The 24,230-nt window shown below is 33.9% G+C and overlaps 3 protein-coding genes across 4 annotated transcripts; 1 reads left to right on the top strand and 2 right to left on the bottom strand.

Annotated features, from left to right (window-relative positions):
* Positions 1–1,343: 1,343 nt before the first annotated feature.
* LOC127244501 (patatin-like protein 1) lies at positions 1,344–3,255 on the bottom strand. Its single transcript, XM_051265042.1, has 6 exons — positions 2,990–3,255; positions 2,727–2,908; positions 2,453–2,636; positions 2,208–2,369; positions 1,809–2,111; positions 1,344–1,711 (listed from the first exon to the last, which is right to left on the bottom strand). Exons 1-6 carry the CDS (start codon positions 3,161–3,163, stop codon positions 1,487–1,489), a joined length of 1,230 nt encoding a protein of 409 aa, XP_051120999.1. The 5' UTR covers positions 3,164–3,255; the 3' UTR covers positions 1,344–1,486.
* A 3,772-nt stretch (positions 3,256–7,027) lies between these two features.
* On the top strand, positions 7,028–10,713 carry LOC127243368 (CDPK-related protein kinase). The gene is made up of 11 exons (XM_051263352.1): positions 7,028–7,904; positions 8,327–8,457; positions 8,536–8,577; positions 8,674–8,782; positions 8,950–9,028; positions 9,122–9,418; positions 9,494–9,606; positions 9,683–9,790; positions 9,863–9,925; positions 10,014–10,181; positions 10,272–10,713. Exons 1-11 carry the CDS (start codon positions 7,389–7,391, stop codon positions 10,410–10,412), a joined length of 1,767 nt encoding a protein of 588 aa, XP_051119309.1. The 5' UTR covers positions 7,028–7,388; the 3' UTR covers positions 10,413–10,713.
* Positions 10,714–10,835: 122 nt separating this feature from the next.
* On the bottom strand, positions 10,836–13,723 carry LOC127243375 (uncharacterized). Of its 2 annotated transcripts, none has more exons than XM_051263372.1 (7): positions 13,366–13,723; positions 13,040–13,185; positions 12,610–12,869; positions 12,430–12,523; positions 12,203–12,314; positions 11,546–11,775; positions 10,836–11,029 (listed from the first exon to the last, which is right to left on the bottom strand). In XM_051263372.1, exons 2-6 carry the CDS (start codon positions 13,176–13,178, stop codon positions 11,580–11,582), a joined length of 801 nt encoding a protein of 266 aa, XP_051119329.1. In that variant the 5' UTR covers positions 13,179–13,185; positions 13,366–13,723; the 3' UTR covers positions 10,836–11,029; positions 11,546–11,579. The 2 variants fall into 2 exon arrangements, with proteins under 2 accessions (XP_051119329.1, XP_051119322.1); XM_051263365.1 differs by having other exon boundaries at positions 13,470–13,723.
* Between the last annotated feature and the right edge of the window lie 10,507 nt (positions 13,724–24,230).

Here is a 24,230-nt window from a genome sequence, read left to right as displayed (position 1 = left end):
ATCTCCACAGCCTCACAGGTGAGCTGCAATGTCTGAAGACTCTGCAACTTACTCCGTAAGATTAATTTCAGCTTCGCTCTTCTTCTACGCTTGTCATCTATTTTAATTCTATGTTGTTCTATCTCTTCCTGTGCTTTATGCAGGGCTTGATTGTTATCATTGATCACCAAGCTGTATTTCTGCTCCTCCTCCTTCGAGGACTTTATGCACATCTCCGTGGTTCCAAGCTGAGCTTGAAGCTCTGATATGGTGGTATTTGCTTTCAATAATCTGGCTTTTGCACTTGCTAATTCTGCCTGCATTTTTTCAAGTTCATCAGTAAGGGGTCGAGAGTCTAGCCACGATTGTGTTGCATCATCTTTAGCTCGTTTGAGATCATCCTTAACCCTCTCCAGTTCTGCAAGTTTGTCTGTAAGTAAGTTGCTTCCATGATCATCTTCTGAGTATTTCCTTTCTATTGAATAGTTTTGAGTGATACCATCATCAAACTCCATTCAATTCAAGGTGCAATGATCACTTCAGCTATTTGCAGAAATTGCTCAATTTGATGTTCTATATATTATCTCACCATCAACTGAAGGTTTGTCTTTAACTGAAACATCTGTGGATAGTGAGAGCTTATCTTTGTGATTTTCCGTCCAGTCTAGCATCTGAATTATTCAACCTTGCTTAGGCTAGTTGTTATAGAAGTATTCTCCATTTCAGACGGCAGATCTTGTTTGTAATTGTGTTGTCTTTGTTTAGCTGTCTAGATGCAAAAGAACATTAGAATCCAAAACATCCAATGGGAGAGAGCTTAGACCAAATTTGAGAAGATGTTGGGAAATGGCTAGGCAAATGATGGAAGTACTTATGCAATTATAAATTTAAAAACACCAGAACTTTAAGATGAGTTGCCTAAAAGTTGGCTAGGGTGGTTGAAGAATCCTATGCTGATTGTTATCTTATAGTAGTAGAGACAACTAAGTAGGATCTGGATGCTGATTAGTATCTGTCTATTTAGATACTGGCTTTTATGTTGAACACCTGGCTTTTTTTATTTTGTTTTTAAAAACTCGTGATGACTTTTTCCAGTTCTTAGGATTCATCAGGGATTCACATTCCATGCTTCCTGTGGGACAACAAAATTATACTATTTTCCTTGAGATTCTAATTGTCATCTCTAACTAAAGAGAAACGATTAATCAGTCTTCCTGTCTTTTATATACTAACCATGACTTGCTGCTACATCCTCTGTAAATTCAGCCTTATTTTTACCCTTACTTCCTCCTTATATATATTTAACAAATACAATCATTGACAACACTTAAAGGTTGTTAAGACAACCACATTACACTCAATGGAATGATGCTAGATTAACAGGAGCAATTACTACAAAAAGTACTGGAATAGATTCTTAACTACTAACAGAGCTTAGAAGAAACATCTGTGTATAACTTGTTGCCTAGAGTTTTTATTCACCACTTAACTACAGCAAACACTTCTTCTAACTTCCTTGTCTGAACTTCCTCTCATTGGATAGCAGTCGGGCAAACCGGGACAGAGCATCTCCATTTGTGCCCTCTCCTTGAACTTGCTCTGGCCTGCCCGTATCCAAGTTCACTCTCATAACCGGCTTCTTAAGCAGTTTATTACCAATCTCTACCAGTGTCTTCATATTGTTGTTGGTTGAAATATCAAGAGATGATGCGTCACCGGCCAAATTATCTTCCTGTTCATCCAAATGGCGAAAATCAAACCATAAAATTCACTAACAAGTATTGATCAAAGAAATGGTGCTGCTAATTGATCCTTGTTCAAGTCTTTACCTGAATACGAAGGTAATTTTGTTCATTTCCCAGAGACTGGAAAGTAGTTGAGACATGGATGTCCACCATGTCTGAGCTAGCATCTCCATATATATCAATCAATGGAGAAGCTCCATTGTTGTATACCCATCTGAGCATTCCCCATTTGGTTGCATCTGCTGCATTATACTTCTCTTCCTGCTTCGATAAACCAGTGCCCAAAGACAGGACAAGCAGTCTGTCTTTGTCCTGTGGTTGCATGTCCATTAATTTAAACTTCCCCAGCAAGATTTCTTTTGAAATCTGCATAATTGCAGCTAGAGTCTGCAGCACCACCATCAAATTTTCAATCTTGGTGTATAAAATGCATTTATGATTATAATTCCACATTTGATTTACTTATTTATTGATCATACTCACTGGATTATTTGCAGCCACCCCTCCATCAACAAGATCAAAGGTTCTTATATTCCCCTCTGCATCTTTTATCTCAAAGTAGTGGGGCGGGAGAAACGTTGGGGCTGCAGAGGTTCCTAGACAGACATCGGACAACAGAGCATTCTTGGTTGCATTTGTCTGTCCCTGTGCCAATCCAAAGAAAATCATTATATTTTTCATTCTCATAATTGTTCCCTCTCCTGTATCACCACAGGTTCTTCCCTTACATCTTTGGTGTTGAAGATTACTGTCTGAAGGCGCCTGATATCATATGCAGGAATCACCACATTTGTCAAGGTCTGGCTCACAGTCAGATTGCCTAGTAGTCTTCTCACCAGGGCTTTCAGGTACTTCCCATCATACTTCGGACCTTTAAACAATTTCACACTACTGTCCACAAACTTGTTTCGTCTGATCACACAAGATTAAACATTCGTGACACAGATTGATGAAAGATACAAAAAGCAATTGCCGGCAATAGATGTTATAAACACTACTTGCCTGCTCTGAGGGAATATTCTGGGGCCATGCTCCATGTAAAAGCTTGTAATGTCTTTTGCAGCATACACAGGTTGGTTATCAGCACCTGGAGCTGTCAACATTGTGGTGATCAGACCTCCACTACTCGTTCCCGCAATCACATCAAAGTAATCAGCAATCCTTGCACTCAAACCATCTATTTCCTGTGGGTATCAATCATGATATATGACAACTAACAAAGATATAAAGCAGATTGCCAAAGTAGACAAGAACCAATCGATCACCTGGAGTTTGGACTCAAGGTGGGCCAAAACTACACCAGGTACGATGCCTCTTATTCCACCTCCATCAATACTTAATACTGTCGCCAGTCTCCCCTTTGTTTGAGCATTACATATTGGGATTAGCAGTAGGAAAATGATAAATGAAACTGAAAGAACGGGATCCTTTTTCTCCATTCTTTCTGCCAAGTCTAATAATCGTTCCAAGCTGAGCCAGTAAGGTGTTTTCAATGGAGATCTTTATAGTATATATGTTGGGTAGAGAAACACTAGGGAAATTAGTCTCTCTTTAGTTAGTTTTGATCACATACAGAATAGAAACTGTATAATTAAGTGCATATTGATAGGCATTCTTGGCATCACCACATTAATTCATTTCATTCTTGATTGGTGTCAAGCTTTTCAAATTGAATTAGTTTGGTTCCCATATACTACTATAGCATTTGGTAGCCTAATATGTAGCAACATTTTCAAGGTTTTAATTTGAAGAGCAACAGAAGTGTGTCAAAACCTAACACAGAGCCCAGATAGAGTTCTTTGACCTTTATTAAATTGGGTCAAACTTGAACCTCATCCAAAAAAATTGGAGCTTGACCCAATTTGAACCCTATTCGCCTATTCTTTTAAAATACTAATCATATTATTTTCTTAGATGTAAATATATAAATAATAAATATAACACACACTCTTTAAAATATTTGTACTTATACACTATGAATATGTTTTGGTGTCTTGAATTATTTGAACTAGAATCATTTTTCACCTTAATTATTATTTGAACCAGTTTTGTCTTGGTATGAGAAAGAAATTTGTATTTTTATCTAGTGAAAATAATTTCTTTTCTGTAGAAAATAATCGGAGTGTATATATTATGGAATTTAAATAGGCGCACATATTCATTTACTTATAATTAGCAAGTTCTGTGGAGTTAACACATCAATTTTTACTTTGATCTAAATTGGACTTAGTGTTTTCTCAAATCCATCATATTAGATGCGAATAGACCCAAATCTATGGACGCTTAACATGAACTCATGAATTTTAAAGTGAAATTTAAGTATTAGAAAAATAAAATAAAAGTTAGATCTGGGTAAAGTTTGTGACCCTAAATACTACTTATATTCATTTGTAAAGGGAAAGATTCAATATTGGTTAATCTTGATGTTATCACACACTATATCATGTTGTTGTTGGTGGATTTGTGTTGTGATTGTGTTTATGTGAGTGGGGTATGATGAAGGGGAGCATGCGTGGCATGTGTGATGGGCCGGCCATTAGTGATGCTGCATGTTGATGTCTGTTAGTGTTACCACCACCATTTATTTCTGTTATTTGATTGATTTGCCATTGACTTTCATTTCTTGCATATACATACATACAAACAATTGGATTCCACAAATCATTGAGTTCCATTGTTCATTCCCCCCCATACTTGTATTTTTTTTATTTGCCCACCCAGTCAACACCACACCCCAATGCACTAGCAAATACTATTATGTATAGTAGTATATTGGAAAGAATCTTCTATCATATCTACAAGTGCTACTGAGGGTGAGCAAATTAAGGAAAATTTTCCATTTGGTTGTTAGGTTCAAATTTTGTATTTATTGTGTGTAGATATATATATATATTGTTGTGATATTTTGTGAGGCAGTAGGACATAAATGTACACGTGACAGTATTATTATTATTAGGAGATAGATGTTGTTTATGACAAGTTTGAAAATTGGAGAGGGGAAAAGAGCAAAGTGAAATTAAAAAGAGAGTGGTGAGTCCACATAACACTTGATGAGGTTTGCCACTTTGCATGTGATAATGGGCACCAAACATGCATACATCTTCATCACTATTTATTTCATTTTTGCCTCTCAAATTAATTGCTTTCCTTGCCCCACTCCCCCCCCCCCCCCTTCAAATAATCCTCTCCATTTTCACTTTTATTATTATTATTATTTAGAAATTAGTATGGGATTGCTTACTTCTTGGCATCAATTTATTATTTTATTTTATTATACGTATTCATTTCAATGAAGCTAGATAGATTTCAACTATATATATATATATATATATATGTGGTGATTGAGGTTTCAATTTTATTATAAATATGATGAGATAACATGTGCACACAATAATATTTAATTGAAGAGACGGTGCATGATTGAGATTTTGTGGTCGAATAGCTGAGATTTTGTGTGCAGAACCATTCATGCATCTACCTTTCCATTCATTTATTCCCCTGATGTCAACATTAACCCTATAATATATATTTACTTATATATACACCTATGTGTATGTATATACATATATATTAAAATACCACACACACACACACAATTCTGATGTCTGTAGATTGATGTTGATTAGTTGCATTAATGAAATATTTTTGCTGGGAGATGCCAAATAAATATATAAGAGAGAAATGACACTAAAAAAAAAAAAAAAAAAAAAAAAAAAAGTATATTTGTAACGGAATTCCGTCACTAAAGATCACGTAGCTAACGTAATTTCATCATTAATTCCGTCTCTAATATCATTAGTAACGAAAAAAGTGAACTTAAAGACGAAAAAATCTCGTTACAAAAATGATATTTTCTCATAGGGTGAGAAATGGACAATGGTTAGAACATTGCTTATAGTTATTAGCTACAGAATATATTATGTTCTATTTTATACTGTGTTAGTGTTAATTGTATTTATATATTATTGTATTTTGTATTATATTAATATATGCATTATATTGTCTTATGTATAATCATCAGCAGAGAAATAGAATTTGTTTTTTTTTGGATGTTCTTATTATATATTTTTTTATTGTTGTTGTTGAGGGCAGTACAATTACATGATGGACACCCGCATCCTACCTAGGTTGTATCTGTAAGAATTCAATGAGGTTATAATTAATACAGTTATTTAGGTTTGGTTTGAGGTATTATTACAACAGTAATCAACTAACTTGTACCATTACAAACGTCTCATCATTAATAGTTACGACAGAACCATTCAATGTTACTGATAATGTTTTTTTTTAAATGATTAATTAATTGATTTTGCATACTTACCAAAAGTGAATATATATAAAAGCCGAACAATCTGCTCAAATTTAGTTGTGTAAACATAATTATTTTAATGACTCTCTCTCTCTCTCTCTCTCTCTCTCTATATATATATATATATAGTATACATGTATGTGTATGTATGTATGTTTGTACGTATGTATGTCAGTATGTATATGCTATTATTGCACACAATTAATTTCAAATAAAAGTGCATTTATAAGTGGTATAGTGGAATTGATATACAACAATACTTGCTACTCTGTTATCCAAATATCTGCCATTCTTGTCTCTGTCCAAATATATCAGACAAAATATGAATACATTTTGATTAGAATTATTTATTTATCATATCTTGTTCTTGTCTTGCCCACTTTCCACTCTTAACAAATAAAGAATTATGTAATCAAAGTATTATTAATCAATTGCTCAGAAAATGAAACCTCACCTCATAAAGGTCCAATCTTTAGAATTTTTGACCTCACCACTGTTGTCTTGTTTCTACCCTTTTTCTTTCTTTTTTCTTGCATCAAGAAATTCCATTGGTTTACTCCCAAATTTGCTCCATTTTCAGTTCTTCAATTATTACTCAAGTAATTAGCAAAAATTCAAATAAATCAGGATCTTTATATACTTTGTACTCCATATATATATATACACACATACATATCTAGGAAGTCCAGGACCCCTCCACCCCAATCATGCTACACCGGATTTGTAACCCCATCAGGAGCCCGAGGCCACGGACTTTGCATGAAAGTTTTTGAAAGTGATGAGATTGTCATTTGTCAACGATACAAAATCTTTTGTAATAAAAATAAGTTAGTAGATTATAAGCAATCAAATCAATGCCACGTGGACGTCAACTGTACAGGCTGGACCAACCCTCACCTGCACCATCATCATCTTCTCCTTCTTCTTCCTCTTCTTTAAACTACTTCTCACAACCTTTTTCTTTCTCTCACATAAAGAATCCATTTTTCCCTTTTCTTTTCTTTTCTTTTTTTATTTTATGTTTTTTTTATTTCACCCCATAACATTATTTATTTAATTATTAAATTCAATTTTTCTCTCCTCCCCCTCTTTTTAGGCTTCTTGACCAAAGCAGGCAGGCAGCAGCATCCATGGGTCTGCTGCTGCGCTTTATCGTCTTCTTCCCAGATCCCTTCGCTTTAATAAAAAGTTTAAACTATCCTCCCCCCATTGGAGAATGTATTTAAAACTCTCGCCTTCGGATTAATTTTTTTTTCTTTTTTCTTTTTAAATAAATAAAAAGAAAAAAATCAGTTCTTGCAGTGTAGTGGGAAGAAGCTTCCAGAAGGGATTCTTGTTTCTGGTCGGAGAGCAAAATGGGAATCTGTACTTCCAAGCCCAAAGCCTCGCCGGAACCTAATTCAGATTTGTACGGCGCCGCCCCTATTCCGGCGGAGAATGCGAATGATTCGAGCAACCTCGACAATCCCGACGCCGGTAAGAAGTCGCCGTTTCTGCCCTTCTTCTACAGCCCTAGCCCCGCCCATTATCTCTTCTCCAAGAAGTCTCCGGCGCCGGGGACGGCGGGGACGCCGAGGAGGTTCTTCAAGCGGCCATTCCCGCCGCCGTCTCCGGCGAAGCACATCAAGGCGGTGCTCGCACGGCGGCACGGCTCGGTGAAGCCGAACGGCGCCGCGATTCCGGAGGGCAAGGAGGTCGGCGAAGGCGCCGGTCTGGACAAGAGCTTCGGATTCTCGAAGAAGTTCTTCGACAAGTACGAGGTCGGCGAGGAGGTCGGGAGAGGACATTTTGGATACACCTGTCGGGCAAAGTTCAAAAAGGGGGAACTCAAAGGGCAGCCCGTTGCCGTTAAGGTCATTCCCAAATCGAAGGTAATCACTGTTCTTCCATCTCCGATGACCCGTAACCTAATTTTGCTGGAGATCTGATTGATCCGTTTGATGTCTGCAAATTTTGTTTGGGATTTGAATCGAATCAAAACGCCTGAAAGAATATCCTAGTTTCATCACTGCCTTGAAATTTAAATTTGATGATTTCAACTTATAAGCTGCTCTATTTGAGGAGATTAATGTCACAGAATGTAATTTTTCCGGCGATGATCGCCCGAGAATATGTCGAAAGATGGCTTCGCCGAGCTACATTTATGTATCGATCTAATCCCAACATTAGAATCTGCCTCGATCATCGATTGTTTGTATTATCTAACGTTAGTTGTTCGCCATGCCAACATGAATATATTTCAACTTGAATGTGGTAACGAATTGTTCGTCTAATCGTGCATTCCTCTGTCCAGATGACGACTGCAATTGCTATCGAGGATGTAAGGAAAGAGGTTAAGATATTGAGAGCTTTGACGGGGCACAGCAATCTAATACAATTTTACGACGCTTTTGAAGACCACGAAAATGTCTACATAGTGATGGAGTAAGCTCAAGTTAAAGTCTCCGTCATGTTTAATCTACTTCGAAACGGCTACTTACACGTTGTCGTCTTATGTTTCAGGTTGTGCGAAGGTGGCGAGCTTCTGGATAGGATACTTTCGAGGTATATCCATTCAGACTGTTTAGGAAACAAAAGCATTATGTCGAATAGGCCAAATTTATCGTAGGCGACAATAAATTCAGTTATATCTTATTACAGGGGTGGCAAGTATACCGAGGAAGATGCAAAGGCTGTAATGATACAAATATTAAATGTTGTCGCGTTCTGTCATCTCCAAGGGGTAGTGCACCGGGATCTTAAACCCGAGGTGCGTATACGTCGAGGTTCATAAAACTTTACATATCCATCGAGATACTTGCGAAACGAACTTCCTTTCCGGGCTTTTTCCGATCTTTCCTAATGTTGGCTATTTGTCTTGCTATTACATTTTTGCGTAATTTCTTGTTGAGGATTGACACGAATCATTTGTACCAGAATTTCTTGTTTACGTCTAAGGAAGAAACGTCGCTATTGAAGGCTATAGATTTCGGTTTATCGGATTTTGTGAGGCCAGGTATATTCTTTTCTAATAATTTCGTGATAATAGAGACTGTCCCGTAACGTCCCCACGAAGTGATACATACACTATTCGTATTATCCATTGCAGACGAGAAGCTCAACGATATTGTCGGGAGTGCATATTATGTGGCGCCGGAAGTTTTGCATCGAGCGTACAGCACTGAGGCCGATGTTTGGAGCATTGGCGTAATAGCGTACATCTTGCTGTGTGGGAGCCGTCCTTTTTGGGCTCGAACTGAGTCGGGAATCTTTCGTGCAGTTGTTAAAGCTGAACCGAATTATTGCGAAGAGCCTTGGCCGAATCTGTCATCGGAGGCAAAAGACTTCGTCAAGCGTCTGCTGAATAAGGATCCGAGGAAAAGAATGACGGCAGCTCAAGCGATTTGTGAGTACCTTTCTGTTAGCGACTAAAATGAACCGACCTTTGATTACGGGTAACGATTCTTTTTTCCTGTCTCAGGTCATCCGTGGATCAAACATACCGTCAACATAAAAGTGCCGTTGGATATACTGATATTTAAGCTTCTGAAAGCTTACATGCGCTCTTCGCCTCTCCGGAAAGCTGCCTTGCGGGTGTGTAACAAAACATTGCTTACTTTCTGTTTTCGGGATTCTTTTTGTTTAATCTTTTCGTATCGAATCCTCGTAGGCTTTGTCGAGAACCCTGACTGCGGACGAGCTTTTCTATTTGAAGGAGCAGTTCACGCTGTTGGAGCCGAACAAAAACAGCACGATTAATCTAGACAACATCAAATCGGTTGGTAGCATTTCGTTGCGACTTTAGTAATTTTGATCGGAAACTCGGTAACACCTGCTGGTTATTGATCAGGCCTTGAAGAAGAACGCAACGGATGCCATGAACGAGTCGCGAACATACGATTTTCTTGCCTCGGTATGTTTTAATCGCCCGACTGCCCATGTTTGTAACTAACTACGATCGCATGCTAGGCCTTAATAATGTTCTTTTCCCGTCGAGGCAGCTCAATGCGCTTCAATACAGAAGAATGGACTTCGAAGAGTTCTGCGCGGCTGCAGTCAGCGTGTATCAGTTGGAAGCGCTCGATAGATGGGAGCAACATGCGCGATGTGCGTACGAACTCTTCGACAAGGATGGCAACCGGACTATAATGATTGAGGAATTAGCTTCGGTAAATTATAAATCTACCAAGAAAGTTCTTTTTAGATTTTTAAACCATGATACAGAAAGCCTTTCTCCTCACACTGAATTCATGTTTCAGGAACTGGGTCTCGGCCCGTCTGTCCCCGTCCACGCCGTTCTCCATGACTGGATTCGACACACTGACGGGAAGCTCAGTTTCCTGGGCTTCGTGAAGTTGCTACACGGCGTCTCCACCAGGTCGCTCGCCAAAATGCATTAGCGCTCACTCGGGGCTTCCATACGAACGGCGACTAGCATCATATATACCAGTAAAAGGCTGATTGGAGGCAATGTGAATTACTCCCGACACCATACGGGTTTGTAGCGATGAAGCCGGTTTTCGAGCAACAGTGTTGTGTTGGTTTTGAAGAAATAGAGAGTTTTAATGCTTGGTAAAAATTCTTATGCACAACTGTGGAATCTTCGATTGGGTTGTGTGTGTGTTTTGATTGCATTTTCATTCAGCTGGTTACTGAGGGAACATCATGTATGTCTTATTACAACCTTCTAACATAACATAACATTACATATATAGTTATACAACCAGAAAAGACTTGAAGCCAAACTATGTGATAAAACCACAACACACATCCTAATTAAAAAACGACAATGCAAATGCAGTGTAGTGTAGTGCAGTGCAGTGAACAACAAAAGAAACCTACCCAAACAAAAAAAAAATAAAGAAAAAGTGCAAATATTACGTCTACAGACAGGATAGGAAGGAGGAACAATGAAATATAATTGAAAACATGTGCTATGACGATTTGATGATTGCTTGCTACTGTAAACTTATTGTCCCAAGTCCAGAATTTCCACTGAAGCATCAATGACCGGGACCTACACAAAGAAAATTGTTGCCAATTGAAAATAAGAATAATAATAAATAAATAGGATACATTTTCTGCTCTCTCTTCCTACCCATTAATGAATTTCACCGTACGTATGCTCATCATATGGACTGTCCCGGCATGACCAGGACAAGAAAAAAACACAGGTAACTCGACAGTGCATTGTGACTGTGGGATTCAATTGACTTGGAACAATATGGTCCATTCCATTTTTGCACTTTCAAAGAAACACTAATGTTTTAGACAGTGGTCCATATTCATTTCATATGGCTTCTAGTGTCGAAACATTTGTGCACCTAATTGAAACACCAATGCCTGTTATACCCCACCAACCATTTCCTCAATTTTAACCCCTTTTTAGACCCTACAAATAACCAATCTTACACTAGGGAATAAAGTAAAGATGGGATAAATAAGGATTGAATTAATATAATCACTAATCAGCATATCAAAGTAATGAATGAGCTTTGGCTGGATTGAATTAAGGATAAGGATAACTACTTACAGGTTGTTGGGATTGCTGGCCTTAGCATGTTTCACTAGAGGCAGTAGCCGCCGGGGCGAAGATCGAGCTCTTGAGTCCAGGTGGTTCTATCTTGAATGTGCAATTGCCAGTAGGTTTGAGCCAATGCATCGGGGTCCATTAAGCCATCCCAACCTCTTGCATGATGCGGATCCCCGACAGACGAAGACGAAGAAGATGATCTTTGACTTGCATTTGAGACAACTGCACACCTGCATGCCAATTTTGCACATCTTCAAGCAATAAAACTGCCCTTTCAAGATCACTCATGTCTTTTGAATTTTACTAATCAAGAAATCAATTCTATTTCTAACTGTTGAGTAAACATTGGGTTGTTACCTTAATGGAAGAACTTCCAGGGCACATTATCCAGAAAGAAAATCAAAACTAGTTGTGAATATCTTAACTACACATTAATTCTCAAAGTCTAAGAATAGTTGTGAATGTCATTGCGACACATCTTCAAAGTAGGAATAATATGTATTTCTGGCTATCTCAAGAACTATGAGTAAAGTAAGGAGATTCTAGGTATCTCATGCAGCAAGAATCTTTAAAGTGCAATTCAGAAAGATTAACAGCTCATATGTATTAGGTTATTTGATTGAGAAACATCACGGAAATTCCAGGAAGAGGACAAACCTAGGTGGACTAATGATGCCGTCGATGATGACATGAGCCACGTGTATTCCGAGCGGCTGGAATTCTCGAGCTAGACATTGGGATAAGCCTCTCATCGCAAACTTGCCACAACCTGTATTTTTTTTTTTTTTTTTTTCAGAAAGAAGAAGAACAGTTATCAATTATCATGGTGCTAATCGAAATTTGAAGTATGATAATTGCAAGTGGTTAAGTGGTTGATTGCGTACATAAATCTGAGAGGCCTGCAATGCCGTTGAGCGAAGCGGAACAACCTGTGAAGAGAATCGTCCCTCTCCCTCTATCCACCATCCCGGGCAGGACCTGATGGTTTCACCATGAACATTAGAAAATGTAGAAATTCCTACTGAAATTTGCGGAGAATGAAATTGTGGACGACTTGTGCAAACCTGTTGGGCGCAGTGGAAGGCGCCGACGGAGGAAACGGCGACGGACTTCTGGAAACGGTCGAGGCGGATGTCAGTGAAGCAAGTAGGGGTCCATGATACTGGATGGTAGGCGTTGTAGATCAAAACTTCCACGAACCCCAACGACAGAACACCTTCAAACGCCTCCTTGATGCTCCGAGTCTCCGAGCAGTCGATTCGGATCGCAAATACTTGTGCCTTTTCTTCTCTCGCAATTTCATCTGCGAACCTGGATAGTCTGCCTGATCCAGCAAATTCAGATTCCAGACCCAAAAAAATCAGTCCATGTATGTATGTGTGTGTGTGTGCGCGCGTGTTTGTGTTTCTATGAAATAAGTGAATCAACGAGTCAATTGAAAATTATTTGAAATCGATTGAGGAGAAAGGTAAATGTGATAGTGAAGAATCTAACCTAGGTCTCGGGCAAGGATAGCAACGGTGTAGCCTTCGTGAGCGAATTTTCGGGCGATTGAACGGCCAAGCTTGGCACCAACGCCAACAATGGCAACTATGCCTCTCGGTGGGACTGATGTCGCCATGCTGCGCATCATATATCCACTGGCAGGCAGGAAAAGCAACGGAATCCAGAATGTTCCCAACAGAAGAGCAAGTTAAAAACAAATAAAGCAAAAATTAAACCTCCTCTGCTATAACCTAAAGGAGAAATTCGATTCGCAGATTTGAGGGGAAGAAGATGCACACTAGAATCAAGTAAAAGCTACAAAATTCTTCCCATACATATGGCACCAACATGCAACGTCCGTGAGGAGGTTCTCTGTCACCGATACGGCACTGTAGTGATGATTGATGAATCGAACTTTATCCTATTGCAGAAAGCTTACCGAAGAAATTATAAAATTGCGTGAATTTGTCCTTGTGCGCGTGTTCCTTCGAGCTCCACAGTATCAACATCAATTGTGACAGCAGTCGACTCGACGCTTTATATATATTCCGTCATCTCTTCTGGCCTATAAATTAATAATGGCGATTAGATGCTACACCTGATGATTGCCGGCGTGTTTATAGGCCAGTGGTGGCCGAAGGCGGCGACCACGTCCGCGGTGGCGGTGGCTCCGTCCAAAAGTTTCAATCAATTTTAATTAAAGGTAGAATAACACTAATTCATATTTCATGAAATTAGATTACCCAATTTATCTCATCTAATACACTAATATCCATTAAAAATATACTTTATTTTGTTAATACAAGATTTATACGAATAAATAAAGTACACAATTACTTGCACAAATCAAATTAAAAGAAAAAATAATAATAAGAGAAAAAAATAAGATTTTTACGTAAAAATTTTACATGCAGACAGTTAATACAGTTAAAAATAGTAAATGAATATATATAGTATAAATAATTTGAACATATTGAAATTTATAACAAATCAATATTATATTTTATATAATTGAAAATAAAAAAATTGTTTTTTACATCTATCTATTCACAGTTAAAATAGTATATATAAATATAATTATAGAAATAAAAAAATGATGAATAAATGAAAATTTAAAATAAATTTACTATTATATTTCATATAGTTACTATGAAGAAGATTTTTACGTATGTATATACATAAAATAGTTAATACAGTTAAAAATAGTATATAAATATGTATATAATATAAATGATTTGAACATGTTGAAATTCATAACAAATCAATATTACATTTTTTATATAGTTAAAAATAAAAAGATTATTGTGTGCATGTCTGTTATAATTAATACAGTTAAAAATAATATATAGATATAAATATAATTATAAATGTGAGAAAAATGATAGAATAAATGAAGGTTTAAAATGAATTCACTATTACATTTCATATGATTAATAAGAGAAAACTGTATATACGCATGCATGTATAAAACAGTTAATATAAAGATGGTATATAAATAAATATAATTATAAGTATATGAGAATAAATTGAAATTTATAATAAATTTAATACTATCTATGTCCGGCTCTAAGAGTTTCATTTACTTTTTGCGTGTTGATATTTAAATATTTATTATTATATCGAAACGTAGTACAAATTAAGAAAAAATTGCAAAAAATACTTTCATTAGTATTTTATAATACTGATAGAAGGACATTTGTAAAAAATATATATATAAATATAAGAATATTTTTAATATTAAGTACAATGACGCAAAAGATAAATGTGACCCTTAGAGATGGATGGATGAAGTATTACATTCATATGATTAATAAAAGAAAGATTTTTCTAGTATTTGTAATATAATTTTATATGAATAAAATAATATCCACTAAAAATATAATTTACTCCGATAATAAAAAATTTATATGAATAAATGAAGTACACAATTATTTGTACAAATCAAATTAGAAGCAAAATTGATAATAAGGAAAATGAATAAGGAAATTTGTATAAAGACAATTAATACATGTAAAAATAGTATATGAATATATATAATATAAATAATTTAAACATATTGAAATTTATAACAAATCAATATTACATTTTATATAGATAAAAATATAAAAATTGTTGTGTATATGTCTGTTACAGTTAATACAATTAAAAATAGTATAGATATAATATAATTATAAATATGAGAGAAAATAATGAATAAATAGAATTTTAGAATAAGTTCACTATTACATTTCACATGGTTAATAAGAAAAAAAAAATTGTGTACATGCATGTATGAAAAAAATTAATTTAAAAATAATATATAGACATAAATATAATTATAGTATATGAGAATAGATGAATAAATTGAAATTATAATAAATTTAATATTACATTCATATGATTAATGAAAGAAATTTTTTTCTACATATATTTGTAATATAATTTATATGAATAAATAATATCTACTAAAAATATAATTTATTTCGTTAATACAAATTTATATTAATAATAAAGTACACAATTTCTTGCACAAAACAAATTAGAAGAAAAAATTATAATAAAGAGAAAGAATAAGATTTTTAATGTAAATTTGTATAGACACAGTTAATACAGTTAAAAATAGTATATAAATATATATAATATAAATAATTTGAAATGTTGAAATTTATAATAAATCAATATTACATTTTATATAGTTAAGAATAAAAATGTTGTTTTATATATATACATATTACAGTTAATACAGTTAAAAATAGTATAGAGATATAAATATAATTACAAATATGAGAAAAAATGATCACTACAAAAAAAATAGTATATTTGTAACGGAATTCCGTCACTAAAGATCACGTAGCTAACGTAATTTCATCATTAATTTCGTCTCTAATATCATTAGTAACGGAAAAAGTGAATTTAAAGACGAAAAAATCTTGTTATAAAAATGATATTTTCTTGTAGTTGATAGAATAAATGAAAGTTTAGAATGAATTCACTATTACATTTCATGTGATTAATAAAAAAAAAAAAAAAAGTTATGTATACATACATACATGCATAAAACAGTTAATTTAAAAATAGTATATAGATATAAATATGATTATAGTATATGAGAATAAATGAATAAATTGAAAACTATAATAAATTTAATATTACATTCATATGATTAATAAGAGAAATATATGTATTTATAAGTAATGATCGAGTCAAAAATAACGTAAAGATATAATTATAATTACAAAAAATTTGAATAAATTAAAAACTATATAAATTAATAACTATTACATTTCATCCCAATGATGATGATGATTATGATGTAGATGTATAAATACAATCATAAGAATATAAATAAAAGAAACTATATAAAAGTAAAAAAAAAAAAAAAAAAAAAAAAAAACAAGATAAAGCAAAACAAAATTAATATAGAATGAAGGGAAAATACAATCAAAATTACAAAATATTGTATCAAAATATTAGTTAAATAAAAATTCAAATTAAAGATCTCATTTTAAATTAATTTTAAATCATAATCGAATGACCATATGACTGGAATATTATAATATTCAAATTTTGAAAAAATATAACAAAAAATTAATATATTTAAAAATATCTATTGTTATAACTACAACAAATAAAAATGTTTAATATAATTGCATATGCAACAAAAATGGAGAAGATTTTTTCTTACATTTATGTAGGTAAACAATTAATACAATTAAAAATAGTATATATATAATTATAAAATCTAAATAATTAGAATAAATTGAAGATTATTATAAATTCAAATTTACATTCCATATAACTAAAAAAATAAAAAATAAATTCAATAAAAAAATTAAAGAAAAATATATAAAAAAAAAAAAAAACATCTTCTGCATGCATCTGCATGAGGCAGGTTATTCAAATACAGTTAAAGATAGTATACATATATAATTGTTATTGTAGAAATTAATGACGACCCAACGGATCTAGACCTGTCGAAATCGACACTGATTGAATTCACAATTTTCTTGAGAAAATTTTGATTTGATCTTGAAATGAAAATAGACATGCAACAACAGTTAATACAGTTAATAAGATTCCCAACTTTCTTAATAAGATTTTTTTTTTATGTATCTGCATACAACAACAGTTAATACAGTTAAAAATAACATAGTATATTAATTAATTGAGATTTTTATAGTTAATACTAAGCGTACTAAACTTTTTCTGAATTAAAATATACTTATAGTTAATATTTTTACATATGTTATAGTAATACAATTATATAATATTCAAATATTGAATAAATTAGAACACGAGACAAATTTAATATTACAATTAATATAATTATAAAATATGAAAAATAAATAAATTGGGAAAATGCAATTAGAAACACCTGTTTTTCTTTTACTTTTTTTTAATTTTTTTTAAAAAAAAGTTAAAATACAACTATAAATTTTTTAATACATTAAAAAACAGCTAAATGTTATATAATAATAATAATAATAATATAATATTAATAAAAGTGTATATGTATATATCTCTACGTTTGTGTACGTTTGTGTATGTCTGTATGTATATAAGTAATTATTACACTTATATTAGTATGCAATTAATATATATATAGATTAGTACGTAATAAATGCCCAGAGAGAAAGATGCAATGAATGGAAAGGGAGGGAGAAAATGATTTTTTTGTGTGTCCATTTTATAACCAAAGACATACATATATATATATAGGTAAGTGAGGCGATAGAATACATGATTATAAAACATCCACATTCCGTCGACGTAGTTGTTGTGTGGTGTATAACACTCCCCCTTGGATGTTTTACACAAAGAATGTGCCTCGTTAAAACTTTATTATGAAAAAACCCTGTGGAAAAATATCATAGTGAAGGAAAAATAGTACATCATTCTTGTATTAATGCGCTCCCCCTATTTTGGATTTTATTTAATGTCTTTCATCCGACACATTCCAATTCTTTGCACCAGTTTGTTGAATGTTGCAGTCGGTAGCGCCTTCGTAAATAAATCTGCAAAATTTTCAGACGATCGAATTTGTTGCACATCAATTTCACCATTCTTCTGGAGATTATGAGTGAAGAAGAATTTCGGAGATATGTGCTTTGTCCGATCGCCTTTAATATATCATCCGTTTAATTGAGCTATACAAGCTGCATTATCTTCATATAATATTGTAGGATGTAATTTATCATCGGTAATCAAGCCACAATTTTTCTGAATTTGGTGAGTCATGGACCTCAACCAAACGCATTCACGACTGGCTTCGTGAATTGCTAAAACCTCAGCATGGTTTGAGGAAGTAGCTGTTATCGTCTGTTTAGCAGATCTCCAAGAGATTGCAGTTCCGCCACAAGTAAATAAGTAGCCAGTTTGAGATTTTGCTTTGTGCGGATCAAACAAATAACCAGCATCAGCATAACCAGTTAATTCATTTCGAGATTTACTCGAATAAAATAAACCGAGGTCATGAGTCCCCTGAAGATAACGAAAAAAGTGTTTGATACCATTCCAATTGCGCTTTATAGGGGATGCGCTAAACCTGGCCAGTAGATTTACTGAAAAAGATATATCTGGCCTGGTACAATTTGCAAGGTACATTAATGCGTCAATAGCGCTGAGATATGGTACCTCGGGGCCAAGTATTTCTTTATTTTCTTCTCTTGGCCTAAATGGATCTTTAATGGGATCAAGGGATCTGACCACCATTGGTGTACTCAGAGAGTGAGATTTATCCATGTAAAATTGTTTTAATACATTTTGGGTATATGTGGATTGATGGATAAATTCCATTATTCACATGATCCACCTATAATCCCAGATAATATTTTGTCTTTCCAAAATCTTTGATCTCAAATTCTTTCTTTAGATATTCAACTACAATTTGGATCTCTTCTGGAGTTCCAATTAAATTGAGATCATCAACATATATCGCAATAATGACAAAATTTGATCCATTTTTCTTTATAAAGACGCATGGGCATATTGGATCATTAGTATAACCTTCTTTTATTAAACATTCGCTCAGACGGTTATACCATATTCGCCCTGATTGTTTAAGTCCATACAATGACTTTTTCAATTTGATGGAATATGATTCCCTTGGGTTTAATTTGTATGCTTCAGGCATATTGAATCCCTCAGGAACTTTCATATAAATATCAGTATCCAATGAGCCATAAAAATATGCAGTGAATACGTCTAAAAGACGCATATCGAGTTTTTCTCGCACTGCTAGGCTAACAAGGTATCTAAATGTTATTCCATCAACAGCCGGATAGTATGTTTCATCAAAATCTACTCCAACTCTTTGTGAGAATCCCTGAGCTACAAGACGGGCTTTATATCTCACAATTTCATTATGCTCATTTCTTTTTCGTACAAACACCCATTTGTATCCAACTGGTTTTATACCATCTGGTGTTCGAACAATTGGTCCGAAGACCTTTCTTTTGTTTAATAAGTCAAGCTCTGATTGAATCGCATGTTCCCATTTTGGCCAGTCATTTCTTTGCCGACATTCATGAACCGATTTTGGCTCTGGATCCTCATTTTCTTCAATTATATCAAGTGCTAAACTGTATGCGAAGACATTATCAATAATTGCCTCTTTGCGGTTCCAACATTTTCTTAAAGTAACATAGTTAATTGAGTTTTCAATAGTCTCATCATGTTCTTCAAGATCGTGCTCTTCTAGAGCAATTATTTTAGGGTTGACTTCCTCGTTAGATTGAGGTTTATCAATGTCATTCCTGATATTTTCATGATTATCATCATTAATTCCTCTTTTCTTTCGAGGGTTTTTATTTTTGGAATCGAGTGGTCTACCACGCTTTAAGCGTGTCGCTGATTCATTAGCACTTGCAATTTGTCCATCAGGGACAATTATTTTAGCCGGAGCATTAGCAGCTTGGAAATATGATCGAGTGACTTTGCTCGAGTCATTGAATGCATCCGGTAACTGATTTGCAATATTTTGCAAATGTATAATGCGTTGAACTTCTAGTTCACACTGCTTTGTATGAGGATCACAAAAATTCAATGGGATTTTCCAATTAATATCCCTTTTAGGTTCGTTTTTGTCTCCCCCTAATGTCGGAAAATATGATTCGTTAAAATGACAATCTGCAAATCTTGCAGTGAATAAATCACCTTTCATAGGTTCAAGATATTTTATAATTGACGGCGTATCATATCCGACATAAATGCCCAATCTACGTTGAGGACCCATTTTTGTACGTTTGGGGGGTGGAATAGGAACATAAACAGCACACCCAAAAATACGTAGATGAGATATATTTGGTTCGTGACCAAATACTAACTGCATTGGGGAATAGCTATGATAGCTTGTCGGCCTCATTTTTATAAGTGTTCCTGCATGTAAGATTGCATGCTCCCAAGCTGAAACGGGCAACATAGACCTCATCAGTAATGGTCTAGAAATCAATTGCAATCTTTTAATAAGTGATTCTGCCAGATCATTTTGTGTATGAACATAAGCAACTTGGTGCTCTACATTAATTCCAATCGACATGCAATAATCATCAAATGCATTCGATGTATATTACCAGCATTATCCAGACGTATAGTCTTAATTGGATTATCGGGGAATTGTGCCTGTAATTTAATAATTTGGGCAAGCAATCTCGCAAATGCCATAGTGCGAGTAGATAATAAACAAGCATGTGACAATCTAGTAGATGCATCAATAAGCACTATAAAATATTTAAATGGCCCACATGGTGGGTCTATTGGTCCACATATATCCCCATATATTCTTTCCAAAAATGTAGGTGATTCAATACCTACTTTAGCTGGCGATGGCCTGGTTATCAATTTTCCCTGAGTGCAGGCAACACATGTTAACTCATTTGAGTTTAAAACCTTTTGATCTTTTAATGAATGACCATGCGAATTCTCAATTATTCGCCTCATCATTATACTGTCAGGATGCCCAAGACGATCATGCCATATTTGAAAATCGGTAGTCTTTTGATCTACCGTGAGGTGTGTTTCAACAACACCTAATCTGGCATAATATAAGTCAGTAGAGAGTGAGGGTAATCTCTCAATGATGCATTTCCTTTTATCAATGATATTGGTGATTAATAAAAATACACCATCGGTATCACTCATAGTTTCAATGTGATAACCATCTTTCCGGATGTCATGAAAGCTTAGTAGATTTCTTCGAGCTTTAGTGGCCAACAGTGTATACTGTATCACAATTTTCGTCCCCACAGGGAGAAATATAATGACTTCTCCAGAGCCTTCAATTAATTTCGCACTGCCACTTATTGTATTGACATTCATTCTTTCCCCTTTCAAATGGGAGAAATATTTTTCGTGTTTCAATATAGTATGTGTTGTTGCACTGTCAATGAAACACATATTTGCATCATTTTGATTGGCATCCATTTAACCTTCAAATATAAGTAAACGCAGTATCAATAAAGACAGATATAAGTATTACAAAATACATTACAAAAAGGTAATATGCAATAATTTAAATATTACAAAACATAATGTAAAATGACATAATATGTCTATCACTGGGGGTTTGCTGGATCTATGACAAAATACGCTATATCAAGATGTGTTGTGTCGTAATCCAAAAGATCATCATCGGGGTCGTCATCGTTATCAACGTGATTAGTCTTGACCTCCTTCCCCTTTTCCTGCAGTGAGGCTTGATAAAGATCGGCTAGGTGTTTGGCTGTTCTGCAGGTATTGGCCCAATGGCCTTCAATGCCACACCGATTACAACTGCCGGTTTGCCTCTTTCCCTATTTAGCCTTTTCGGCTATATCCCCATGTTGGGGTTTACTCTGCATCCTGTTAATGTCAAAACTGCGGCGATTGTAAGGGGTATATCGACCGCGTTGACTCTCACGACCGCGACCATGTCCACGGCCTTTACCACGTCCTCAGCCTCATTCAGAAAATGTCACGTTCGCTTCAGGGAACGGACTGGAACCAGTGGACCGGGACTAATGATTTTTCATCAATAACTCATTATTTTGCTCAACTAATAAAAGACATGCAATGAGCTGTGAGTACTTTTGAAAGTTTTTCTCACGATACTGCTGTTGCAGCACAACATTCGAAGCATGAAAGGTAGAGAGAGTCTTCTCCAATTTATGATTCTCAGTAACATTTTCTTTGCGAGTTTCAACTGAGATGTAATCTGATGGATAGCAGAGTTGTACTCTGTAACAGTTTTAAAATCCTACAACCGCAAGTTAAGCCAATCATGTCGGGCTTTGGGGAGAGTAATATATTTCAAGTGCCCAAATCTCTCCCTCAATTCATTCTACAAATCAAGTGGATCTTTCACCGTCAAATATTCAGACTGTAGAGGAATGTCCAAATGATGACGGATGAAAATAATAGCCTTAGCCCGATCTTGGCTTGTAGCCATATTTTCACTGGCAATTGTATGAACAAGGCCCATTGAAACCAGATGTATTTCTACATCCAGGGACCAAGTCAGAAAATTGTTGCCGGTGAGAGAAAGTAGTTTAAAAGAAAATTTTGCAAGATTTTCTATAGTGTAGAAAATAGATAATATAGATAGTATAAAAATAAAAGTTACCAAAAATGAAATGGACAAGAGCCTTCGTACTGATAACGTGTTATATAATAATAATATAATATTAATAAATGTGTATATGTATATATGTCTATGTGTGTGTACGGTTGTGTATGTCTGTATGTATATAAGTAATTATTATACTTATATTATATATATATATTAGTATGCAATTATTATATATATAGAATAGTATGTAATAAATGTCCAGAGAGAAAGATGCAATGAATGGAAATGGAGGGAGAAAATGATTTTTTTGTGTATCATTTTTATAACCAAAGATATACATATATATCACTGCGGTAGAATACATGATTATAAAACATTCACATTCCGTCAACGATATTATGTTGTGTGGTGTATATCACTAAAACAATATTATGGTTTATACCATTAAACTTCATATAAGATACCATTATTAAAAATAAAGATATTGAATGTATTGAAAAATAACAAAAATAGTGCTATAACATTACAATTTATACACTTAAATACCAGTAAATAAAAACAACTATAAAATACTTAAAATAAAATTCGACAATTATAAAATATAAAATTATTGACTAAATATATTAATAGATCTTATATAAAACAGTGTTACAATTAATATAGTTTAAAATAACATAGAGTACAAACTGTACTAAAAATAATCTTTGAAGTAATTTAATTAACAGTTGAAAATAATATGAATGACATATCAAATAAAACGTATTTCATACAATACAACTAAAACTTATATATTGATTTTAAAAATATATAGAATATATATATATATATGAACAAAAAAAAAAAAAAAATACAACAAAAATAACGTTAGTAGTTAAAAATAGCATGTAAAATTTAACTTTAGTATTAAAATTAATCAATTGGTAAAGGACAACAAAAACAATTGATAGAATTTAAAATATTGAATAAATATGAAAAGGAATAAAATTAGCATATAAATACAATTATAAAATATAAGGATACTAAATAAATTTGGAATGACAACAATAATAGAGTTACAATTAATAATTAAAAAGAAAAATATTATAATAAATAAAGTCTTGTTGTAATATATGTGATATGGATGCATGTTAACTACGTGTTTATTTATAACTAAAGAATCAATTGGCTAGCTTACCACCATTCATTTAAGGTGGTTTAAGTCCTATAAATAGGCGAGCAAATGAAATAAGACGATATATTTTCTTTTATCAATTCTCTCATTATCTGCATCTCTGTAAACATATATACATACATAACTGCATACATACATACATACCTATTACATACATATAATATATTAGAAGCAATCATTACATACTGCAAACATATATCTATATTTCATGTATACATATATTATATTTAGATACTAAATATATATATACTTATCAGATATTATAATATTATTACATAACACGTTATCAACAAGATCAGTTTTTCCGGCACGAATATGAATGCCATGTGTCACAATACATATTATAAAGAGGATAATATTTTTTTAATTGATAGTGCAACTACGCACACGATATTGAAATACAAAAAGTATTTCTCCCACCTAAAGTTAGGGAAATCAAAAGTCAGCACAATAAGAGGCAGTGCGACAATTGAAGGTTCCGGAAGAGCCCTTATCTGTTTCCCTGA

Source organism: Andrographis paniculata, unplaced genomic scaffold (genome assembly GCF_009805555.1).
Source record: "Andrographis paniculata isolate CXL003 unplaced genomic scaffold, ASM980555v1 Contig19END, whole genome shotgun sequence".
In the NCBI taxonomy this organism is placed as follows: Eukaryota; Viridiplantae; Streptophyta; class Magnoliopsida; order Lamiales; family Acanthaceae; genus Andrographis; species Andrographis paniculata.
The sequence above is the reverse complement of the archived record's forward strand: the minus strand, read 5'-3'. Positions and strand labels throughout refer to the sequence as shown.

Bases quoted from the DNA above. Each gene is read 5' to 3' on its own strand.
- LOC127243375 (XM_051263372.1), bottom strand. From the start codon at position 13,178: ATGATGCGCAGCATGGCGACATCAGTCCCACCGAGAGGCATAGTTGCC. The intron at 12,870-13,039 runs GTTAGATTCTTC...TTGCTGGATCAG, and splicing joins TATCCTTGCCCGAGACCTAG to GCAGACTATCCAGGTTCGCA. The intron at 12,524-12,609 runs GTTTGCACAAGT...TGAAACCATCAG, and splicing joins CCTTCCACTGCGCCCAACAG to GTCCTGCCCGGGATGGTGGA.
- LOC127244501 (XM_051265042.1), bottom strand. From the start codon at position 3,163: ATGGAGAAAAAGGATCCCGTTCTTTCAGTTTCATTTATCATTTTCCTA. The intron at 2,370-2,452 runs GTAAGGGAAGAA...GGATTGGCACAG, and splicing joins TAATCTTCAACACCAAAGAT to GGACAGACAAATGCAACCAA. The intron at 2,112-2,207 runs GTGAGTATGATC...GTGGTGCTGCAG, and splicing joins GGGTGGCTGCAAATAATCCA to ACTCTAGCTGCAATTATGCA.
- LOC127243368 (XM_051263352.1), top strand. From the start codon at position 7,389: ATGGGAATCTGTACTTCCAAGCCCAAAGCCTCGCCGGAACCTAATTCA. The intron at 7,905-8,326 runs GTAATCACTGTT...TCCTCTGTCCAG, and splicing joins AGGTCATTCCCAAATCGAAG to ATGACGACTGCAATTGCTAT. The intron at 9,029-9,121 runs GTATATTCTTTT...TATCCATTGCAG, and splicing joins ATCGGATTTTGTGAGGCCAG to ACGAGAAGCTCAACGATATT.